Raw genomic sequence first — 10,478 nt, 5'->3', positions numbered from 1 at the left:
CTGTGACTTTGACTATGACTCCTCAAACATATCTGTAATCTCACTGGTTACTACTGACAGATCTTAACAGAAAGAAAGGAAGGCAGACGATGAACCAGAGCTGGAAACGCACTTGGCCTTCCTTCTTCGTGCACATCAGACTTTCACACAGCTATACCTCCCAGTTCCTGCTGGAGTCCTTGTGCCTGCCGGATGAGGTACTTGATTGGAATCTGGTCCATTAATGCCGACGAGTAAGACTTGGGTTTTTTCTGCATAGCAGCTGTAAGGGAACAGGACAAGAAACCACGCATAACGGTTACAGTTGGAAAAACTATTTCCCCAACTGCATCAACAAAGAAAAGGTAAAGCACTTTTTTCTCCATTATCCAGGTAAAACAGAGAAAATGCCAAATAACACACCTCATTCCTGTTAAAGTATGAAATTAAGCCCTTCAGGAAACCTCCTTTGCGAACATTTCACTTAAAGATTTTCCTGGCATTTAGATTTGTACACAAGATCTCCAGACTATCTTTGACCAAGTCCAACTGATTGTGAGATCACAGCTCAAATCTGCACCTTCTTTATTCAAGGTTTTTTACTTGGTTATCATCTGGCACATGGAATTCAAACTGCTGGCACACACAACACCTACAGTGAAGTGCAAGCTATACAGGCAGGAAGAACTGTAATTGATTTTACAGTATGTCAGTCTGTCTTTATGAGCATGAAGAAAGTAGTGCTGATGAATGCTGGAAGTTTTGCACTCTAAAAAGGGCAGGTAAATACACCCACCAGATATACTGAAATTAACTACACAACATGCTTTTAGAATTAATTTAAAGTCTCAGTTTCAAAGTAAAAAGGGATCATCCAGAACTGTCAACTATAAAATTGCCAACCCAAAGAAATGTGTGAGCAAGTTTGATGACACATGAATAAGTGAAGATCTGAAGTAATTAAGAAGTCTTTGTTACTCATTGCTGTACATATCCATAAACATTTCTGGTAACTTTTTGGCCAGCCTGGACGTTTTTTAATCTGGAAAACATATTACTCAACTACAGAGTTTTAGAAGAAACTGATCTACTAAATTTCTGCAGCAATGCTGTAAGTATTACAAGAATCTAAACTTGTTATGCTATGCTTGAATCTGACAGCAAGGTGAATTTTGGTTATTGTAAGAATTCTTCTCTTTACATCTAATTTTCAGTTATACTGTTTTACGCTGCTGCACTCACGCATACCTAGTATCTTTGTGTTTGCCAGAAGTGCTTCTTCGTACGACAGGACGTAGTAGAGGACGAGCAATTGCGTTGTGATGCTGTATCGTTGAGCAAGACGAGTATTTTCTCCCTGTACATAAAACCACAGACAAAGGTCATGTTGCATTCCTGATTCTTGAGAACAAGACTTTGGTTTTACTTGAAAATATGAAGAAAGGTAAGGCCTTGAATAAAAATATCAAGCCATGTGAGGTCCAAGCTGAAAGTTGCAGGGAATTTTTCTTTATTTTTATTTTTTTTAAATAAGCTTCAAATATATAATGTGTCTCTGATATTTTGGGACACTAATAAGGAGTAATCCCAAGACTCCAATGCAAGTCAGTGATTGCCACTCATTCTACATATATCCAAGTGACCATTATCATACTCTGTCAAAATGAAAATGCGCTGGGAAACAGCTGAGTGCTTCAGTTAAACAGTATCACTTAAACAGCATCTGTTAAATAGTATCACTTAAACAATAACAGATCAAGTGGGTACAAAACTTACGCAAATCCTACATAAACACCTTCACTTTTCAGTCATGAAGTGCTCCTCTGCCTTTTTAACAGCACGAGTTGGTGAGTTCCCAAGGAAAAGGGCAACACAGGGACAAAACCCAATCCTCCTAAGAATCTGAGTAGCTCTAATATTCACTTCAAGACACGTGACAATCACGGTAGCAAGGGGTAGTTTACTATACAGGCAGTAAAGACAAAAAGTGAGGCAGCTCACAGAATCTGTGTCACACGTGCATACAAAAAGTGAACCACATGTTCACGCTGAGGTGCAGGAAAGAAGCAAATCATTTACCCCAGAGAGTCCTTGAAAAACATTCAGTATCTCCTGTTCTGTGACAGGCTGGTTCGTGGCCTCCGGGTTGGATTTAGAGGCAGGAGTAAGAACAGAGTTAATGTAGACGTCAATGAGAGGAAGCAACTGAGGATGGAGTGGAGTAGTGGTTTCACAGAGCTGCCGATAGATCCAGTCCTAGAAAAAACCATGCCATTACACGCTCAGTTTCAAAGCTGGAGGGCAATTTTTTTTGACTGCAAGTACATTCCCTTTTAACTAGTTACAAAAAATGTAACTGAATGAGGCTTTAACTTTGGAAAGTGTAATACCAGTTCTGGCCTGGGCCTGGTCAGAAACTGTCCCCTGAACCCTGATCTGTACAAAACCACCAATAAAACTTGTCCTGGCTGGAAATATCATTCTGACTATGCTTTTATTAAGTACAGTCTGGGGAGAGAGATAACTCTATTATTTTTAAGTTCTCTAGGTTGTGGTCTCTGGATTAGAGCTAAAACTGGGCACCCTAGTCTAATCATAGAACCACAGACTGGTTTGGGCTGGAAGGGACCTTAAAGCCCATCTAGTTCCAACCCTCTGCCATGGGCAGGGACACCTTGCACTAGACCAGGTTGCTCCAAGCCTCATCCAACCTGGCCTTGGACACTTCCAGGGATGGGGCATCCGCAGCTTCTCTGGGCAACCTGTCCCAGTGCCTCCCCACCCTCTGCGGGAAGAACTTCTTCCTGATGTCTGATCTAAACCTCCCCATTTTCAATTTATTACACAGTTCCTTCTTAAATTACATGGTAATGGGCTATAAGATTCTTCAAGCATTTTGTTGCTGTAATTCAACCAAAATCCAGCCTGCAAAACCTAGTCAACATTCAAAATTATGAACAGAAATAAAATGAAGGTCATACCTTAATGGATACTTTGTGCTTGGTGAATGATCGACTTTTTAAAAGCTGGTAAATGCAGTGAATAGGTAAAAACCCAGTAATGTTGGCACTGAGATTGCCTGTAACAGGCACGCGAACTGCATGGGCTGTAACAACCTAAAGGAAAGTTCTAATTAACAAGAGAAGTACCACCAATATTCACCTTATCACAATGCATAAGCACACGGTGACAAAGTTGCATAGCTACATTTTTTTCTTTACTTATTTTTGGTTGTTTAGAAGGTAAAGAACATTTTTATGTAGTTTAATACAGTATGTGTAAAACCGTAGCACAAGTACTGCATTTGTGAATTATTTCCTGCTACTGTAAAAAATAATGTCATAGTGGATAATTTTTTCTCCTTTGCTTCCCCATTATTTAAAAAAGCCAAGTGTTCAAAAAGCAAAATCAGAGTGCAGAAAGAGCGAGCCAAGGTTCTTCAGTACCAGCAGGTCTTGGATTCCTCCTGTAGATCAAACTGAAGCCATTGCAGAACAAAGAAAGGGAAAAAAGAAAAAAGAAAAGGGGAAAAAAAAACCCAAAACACCAAAAAAACCACACAAAACCACAACCTGGGCTTAAAATACCTGTTCAGTGAAAATCTCCTGTGTGAAGATTGTCTTCATTCTGCTGAGTGAGCTGGGCTTAATAACAATCTGAAACAAAGACCAAAGTTCTTGCCATTTTAAGTTCTAGCTTTCTTACTGGAAGTACCACAAATTTATTTTATAAACATGTAAACTTTTTAAACTTGTATTCACTGGGATCCCAGGAAAACGTTCACATCTGTGCTTCGGATGTAAACAAAAATTATCTGCAAACGTCACAAGTTGATGACTTCACACCTTCCTTCGCCCAAAAACTACCCACCTAGCTTTCACCTAGCTTTTACACTTGATGAGACACTGTTTCACGATAACAAATTGAAGGCAAGCCTTCCCTGGTAATTTTCATATATTAATTAGTACATATAGAGATATTTCTTTAGGCTATTTAAAATAAAATGTTTGGAAACTACTCAGTTTAGAGTAGTTTAGCTCAGTTTAGCAACTACTTCAATCAGTGTTGTAAAAAAGTTGAGTAAGTATATTAGGAAGAACAAAGTTCTTTATATCAAAACTGAATACAAGAATATAAACACACAGTAAAAAGTTAATTTTAACAGAGAAATATATGTGCTAGAAACAGTTCAGGATTTACCTTCATTCCCAAGGTGGAGCAGACCAAATCAATGATAGCACTGAGCTGGTTACTATGGAAATACATGGCTACCAGGAGAAGCATCTCTCCAAAAGAAGCAGACACGCCAGAAATGCTAATGATAACAAAGAGCAAGAGTTAATTTCCAACGGGAAGTAAGTAAATGCAAGATTACCAGGATCCTTAAAAACAAAAGAAGCCTGCTCTCACCTTTCAAAGTAAGCTTCTTCCTTTATCATCCAACTGAGCCACATTACCATGAGTTGCTCCTGTTCTGGGGTGCTGCACAAAGAAAATCCATAAAAAATCCTTCTGCCAGAAATCAGGATCTAGTTTTACCAGTGTTATTAGCAATTACTAGCAGAAAAGCCAACATTTGAGTCATCTTACTCCAGGAGACCTTTTGTCACTTTCACTTTGACATCAAACAGCTGATAAGCACTGACACTTAGCACAAACCTCAGCCTGAGTGTCAGGCAAGTCTTGTCTTGAATGCACCGAGCAGAAGGCTGCATCCATTAAATACCTGTATCACTCCTCCTTAGGGACCCTCTCCAAAGGGATTTAGCCGTAAACTTGTTCAGTGAAGAAGTGAACTAGTAAGGCCTACCTCAGCCTTCAAAACCCATTCCAAACTAAGCTAATGCCGATGCTCCCCTCTCAGAAGATTGGCTATAAACCAGGAGAGCAGAGTGGAATATCAATCCACGCACCAGAGCGTGAGACAAATCCCTTCAACCAACATATGGAGAGCTGTACATGGAATGAGGAGAGAAAAACCGTGCAGCTCTGGGGAGGCCACTGCCGTAACGGTGCTGGAACAGTAACGTCTTCACAAAGCTCTTCCTTACTGAGAGGTACCTGACAAGAGTGGAGAAGGCCAGCAGCATACAGAAGGAAAGAGACACAAAGCGAACACCGGCTGGAGTCGCAGGAGGCCGGCTGGTCATCAGCTGCAGTAGCTGCTCAGCTTCTTCATCAGTTGGCCTGAGTAGGGCAGAAAAAGAACAAACCCCACGCTGCTAATTTAGAAGTGATTTCCAATCTCATTGCAACCATTAAAGACTAAATTTTCTCTGTTACTTAATCTGTTTATCAAGTTGCCATCAATAAATGAGTAACAAGATCAACTGGCAATTCTCTTTGAACTTATCTCTGTTAAGAGATAACAACAGTGAGGAAACTTCCCCAGGATATAATCTTGCCTAGTCGTACAAAATCCCTGAATTAAAACTAACCATGCATGAAGCTGCTACATTAGCGTTCTCCAGGAAGTAAAAGCAAAGGAAAAGAAATTCCAAATTCACGTAGTGTCTGTCGCTAGAGTTTTCAGCTGCTTTTCTTCTACCCTGCTCCAACCACGGAGGCCTAGGCTGCTTCTGACAAACCAGCACTGATTTTGCAGCACTGAAGAGCACACCACGTTTCTTATGTTATTTTGGATTAAAAAACCAGCAGAGTTGACAAATGGATCTTTACCATCAGAATGAAAACAACTTTCTGCTGAGAACAGTACCGGAAAGCACAAACCAGACCTGTCGCCGCACACCCTAGCACTACGTAATATTTGCTCCCTGTGCCATAAAGCTACAGAAACTTCCATCAGCTGGCTACTCCAGACCCCAGCACGCGAGAAGGGCCTCCCCTAGTCCTAAAATCGGCGAGTCCCGCCAAGACTCTTTCCAGGACACAATTAAGGCATTAAGGCACAGCTCATCTGAAAAGGTCCCAAAGCCTCCACCCCTGTTTAAACGGACAGGCGGGGAAGAAAAGCCGCAGAGCATTAAACCAGCCATTACTTCAGCCCAGCAATTCCCATCAAAGCACAGTAGAGACGTAACAACGCGCTGGCTTTCACAACGTGCTCTTCCTTCAGTCCTGAATACACAGACACATTTGGCTCCATATCAACATCTGCTTCCTCCACGATGTGTGTGCTGCGAACTGTGGGAAGGATTCCCATGAGCTCCAGGAGCAGCTGCCTCCTCATTTGCCAAAGCACAGAGCTGATATTATCTCTTTTTCTCTGTGTAAGAGGTTAAAAGATGAGAACAACAATGTAAAATCCATCCCACCAAACAACGTATTACATAACTTCCATAATAATGAAGTCGAGGAAGAAAGGAAGGGGGGATTTTTTTTCTAAATTATGAGGACTAGGGCAATAGGCAACATACAATCGTATCACAACAGCTGATTACATCGAAACACAACCTTCAACTCACTCAACTAAGCAAGAGACAGCTACCTGTTGGGCACACTGAGGATCACAGAATCACAGAACGGTTTGGGTTGGAAGGGACCTTAAAGATCTAGTTCCAACCCCCCTGCCATGGGCAGGGACACCTTCCACTAGACCAGGTTGCTCCAAGCCTCATCCAGCCTGGCCTTGGACACTTCCAGGGATGGGGCATCCACAGCTTCTCTGGGCAACCTGTCCCAGTGCCTCCCCACCCTCTCCATGAAGAACTCCTTCCTGATATCTAATCTAAACCTCCCCACTTTCAATTTAAACCCGTTACCCCGTGTCCTGTCACTATAGGCCCTTGTAAAAAGTCCCCCCATAGCTTCCTCTGAATGTGAGGATGAACACGTTTGTCAGGTAAACATCACAAACTTACAGTTCCCTGGTTTCCATGCCTATGAAATCACCTACTTAAAAGTCTCTCAGAGGAACAACCCAATAGCTGCCTTCAGGGACACTATTTATAGACCTGGTGGTGCCACAAGAAGACGCTGCATTGTAAAGGTGGTTCCAGGACGTGCAACAGGATTTGTGTTGAGTTACAGAAGAGTTACAGAAAGCTCCAAGAATATTTTTGAAAAAGCAGAGTATTTAAAAATTTTCATACCTGTTGGCCATTTCGGATAAAAGTTCCAAACCAAGTTCGAACCTTTGCGTTTGTTCCAAGCAGCAAACCACTCACAAAACACACCAGGTCGCTGACTCCATCATCTGAAGCTTCATTCTTGGTGTGATCCAAGGTCAAAGCCACACCAAGACCTGGTAGATGACACTCCTCCACCTAGATAAAATGCCCAGGTTCAACCACCTTCTTGGCTTTTAAGCCTCCAGTAAGAGGCAGAGCTATGTGCTTACGACAGACTCACCACCATGCCTCGGACCCTCAGGGCCTGGGAAGGGTTCATTTTACACAGATGGCGAAGTGCTTCTGTTCTGCGACGGCCTCCAACGCTTTCCTCATCCTGCCGCTCACCATTCTTAATCAAACCTCTGCAGACTAAATCCCCAAAGGGGGTGTAAGTAAACAAACACACCAGGCCAAGCTGTTTTCTTCACTGATTTAGTAGCTGGGCCACGTAAATCTCATACGGGCAAGAACCCACGGCCTACACTGTATGAGCAGAACAAGGAAATGGTCTGTCTCCCCAGAGAAATTACAGGGTCGTTACAGATTTATGCACCATCTAATTACTAGTTGTACTCTGCACAACGTAACCTGTGCATCTGGCAGCCTGGAGACTGGAATCTCACTGCGAGGTAAGGGATGCTAACCGGGCAGCGTCAATGCAAATTTTCCGCCTTGTAATATGGCTCAGTCTGAGGGCAAAGAACTGTTGCCAAGGACAGACCAGGCTCGTAGTCCCAGTCAATCGCTGCCCGAATCAGCCTTCAAAACAGTGACCTAAAAGCTGCAACGGGCACACAATGAGTCCACATGTAGGCTGCAGAAAAGGGGAATCAACATGATGAGAATGGGAGCCTATCAGCATCTCCCGGTATAAATGCACTCAAATGGTGTTTCATAAGCCAAACCCTCTCCTGCTAAAATATCTGTGATGAGTGGTTTAGCCTAGAATTAACTTTGTTGCTAGAAACCATTTCAAACCTCTAGAAAAAGTAAGCTGGGCAAGCAAAAACTGTAACTCACCCTCATTAAAGCTATCGGGAACATTGGCCACCAGCAGGCAGAGGAACCAGGCTCCATTTTTGATGTGCAACAGAGCTTCAGCCACATCAACTATTGGCAACAGCGATGGCAGCTCTGGATAAAACGACAGTTTGAAAAGTCACAGTGTTTCACTGTGAAACAAGTAAAACCTTGCTTTTAATATGCAGTGCAATAACACGCTCGGATCGATAAATGGAAAATGGATCTGTGATCTATTTCTCTTTCGAAGAGCCAGACAGCCAAGATTAACCTTAAATCAGACACAACGGCTCCAAAAGGTTTTTTTTTAACATCTGTAATCAGTTAGAAAACACTGTAAATACAGAATACTACACCTGCTTGCAAAATGCAGAGAACGTCTGCTGCCTCCTCCAGATAAACAGGACTCTCGAAGAGCTCGGAAGATTTGAGAAAAAACTCACCATTGGATTCTGACACCTACAAGACACGAGTCATCGTCACTGAAGAGGTTTTATGACACCGTTTGTCTAATCGGTCTTTTATGGCTTTAAAACTAGCAGGTTAAATACATGAAAAACTGTCAAAAACGTACCGCTATAAACACAGAACAGGCAAGAAAAGCGGTCAGCATAAGGAGTACTTGCTAGTGGAACACTTCAATAGAGCTGTAGCGTTCCTTCTTTCCAGAAGGAAGAGAAGTAGCTCACCGACATTCTAAAACCGCGCTAAGTTCACAGAACGAGCATAAAATGTTGGGGGTGCGAGGAAGAAGGGTAAGAGAAATACGGTGCCCAAGATCACACTGCAGCAGGAGTAATGAACTGGATGGACAAAAGCCCTAATTTCGAATGCAAATGGTTCAAAGGATGATAACAACAACAATCAACACAGCCTGGGTTGCTCAAAAACAAAAAGGGGGAATTGTTGAGGATTTTCTGCAGGACTATGGTCATGTAGAATCTCTGAGCCTGAGCAACCCTGGCTTCGGCCTAGAGCAAACAGGACACTACAGGGCATAGAAGAAAATGAACAATGCATAAAAGAGAAGAAACAACATTACAGCGAGAAGATCTGAAGGTCTCGGGAATGAAGAACTGTGAACACTCCCAAGCTCACAAAACCGCTGCACCTGACCAAGCAGAAACTGCAAGATGCTACATGAACAAAGCTTGCTTACAGCAAAGAGGCTACATGGACAAAGCTTGCCTTTAGCAAAGAGGCTACATGTTTTAACAAATAATATCAGCTAGGAACCAATCATAATCGATGACATATGCGCTAAGCATTTAACAAGTGTATAAAAAGGCATGTAATTCTGCAACAAATTGGCTCACATCAATCATATTGATCATGGCGTGAAGTCCGTTATTAGATCCCTTGCAACACAAGTCATCGTCACTGAAGAGGTTTTATGACACCGTTTGTCTAATCGGTCTTTTATGGCTTTAAAACTAGCAGGTTAAATACATGAAAAACTGTCAAAAACGTACCGCTATAAACACAGAACAGGCAAGAAAAGCGGTCAGCATAAGGAGTACTTGCTAGTGGAACACTTCAATAGAGCTGTAGCGTTCCTTCTTTCCAGAAGGAAGAGAAGTAGCTCACCGACATTCTAAAACCGCGCTAAGTTCACAGAACGAGCATAAAATGTTGGGGGTGCGAGGAAGAAGGGTAAGAGAAATACGGTGCCCAAGATCACACTGCAGCAGGAGTAATGAACTGGATGGACAAAAGCCCTAATTTCGTTTTCAAATACGATTTCTGAACTGATGCATCACAAAATCCACTATATTTGAGTAGAGCATATTACAGAATACATTGTATCGTATCAGAAAAGAGTACCCTCATCTGCTCGGAGGAGGAAAGGCTTCCTCTGGGAATCTGGGCTCACGAGGAGCCTAATCACAAGCCACCGCTCAGTCAGAGACTTCAAGTCAGGGTGAAGCAGGTAAGAACTCGGGACAGAAGAGCAGCCCCACAGGCAGGACCAGACCGCGTGCCAACCCAGCCGGAGTGCATTTTCACCGACACAGAAATCACAGGTGTCCGGGCGCGGAGATGTTTACCTTATTCATAATCGCCAGCAGTTCGCTAAGCACAAGACGAAGCCGCCGAGGTGAATCGCTGTGTTCAAATTCCAGCGTCAGCCCGTGCTGAAGCTGCGACACCAAGATGCTTTCCCCGCTGCCCCCTCCTAGCTTGTGCCTGACAGACGATTAAAAACAGCAACCGTCAAACGTTTCTGCAAACACCGAAATCCTACCAGTTAAAGGGAGCCGGTAGTTCTGGAGGGATTTCTTCTACCACGGCAGCGACCGGGAGAGACTGTTGTGCCTGTGGGGAATCACGGAATCTAACGTAGCAGCCCCAAAATCCCAAGGGCCTCTGTTCCCCAGAGGCACCGGCAACAGTCGAAAAGTGCAC

The 10,478-nt window shown here is 42.9% G+C and overlaps 1 protein-coding gene across 1 annotated transcript; it reads right to left on the bottom strand.

The window, feature by feature from the left end:
- Nucleotides 1-157: 157 nt before the first annotated feature.
- Nucleotides 158-10,259, bottom strand: LOC104502705 (integrator complex subunit 2; the record flags this gene model as incomplete). Its single annotated transcript, XM_010156358.1, has 14 exons — nt 158-262; nt 1,228-1,336; nt 2,059-2,235; nt 2,961-3,095; nt 3,567-3,635; nt 4,180-4,294; nt 4,390-4,461; nt 5,041-5,166; nt 5,979-6,205; nt 7,032-7,205; nt 7,291-7,421; nt 8,073-8,186; nt 8,429-8,531; nt 10,121-10,259. Coding segments are annotated over 14 exons (1,796 nt in total), but the record flags the coding sequence as incomplete, so codon positions are not given.
- Nucleotides 10,260-10,478: the final 219 nt, after the last annotated feature.

The sequence above is a fragment of the Eurypyga helias genome, unplaced genomic scaffold (genome assembly GCF_000690775.1).
Source record: "Eurypyga helias isolate BGI_N326 unplaced genomic scaffold, ASM69077v1 scaffold38907, whole genome shotgun sequence".
NCBI classification, from domain to species: Eukaryota; Metazoa; Chordata; class Aves; order Eurypygiformes; family Eurypygidae; genus Eurypyga; species Eurypyga helias.
This window is presented reverse-complemented; position numbering and strand designations above follow the sequence as displayed.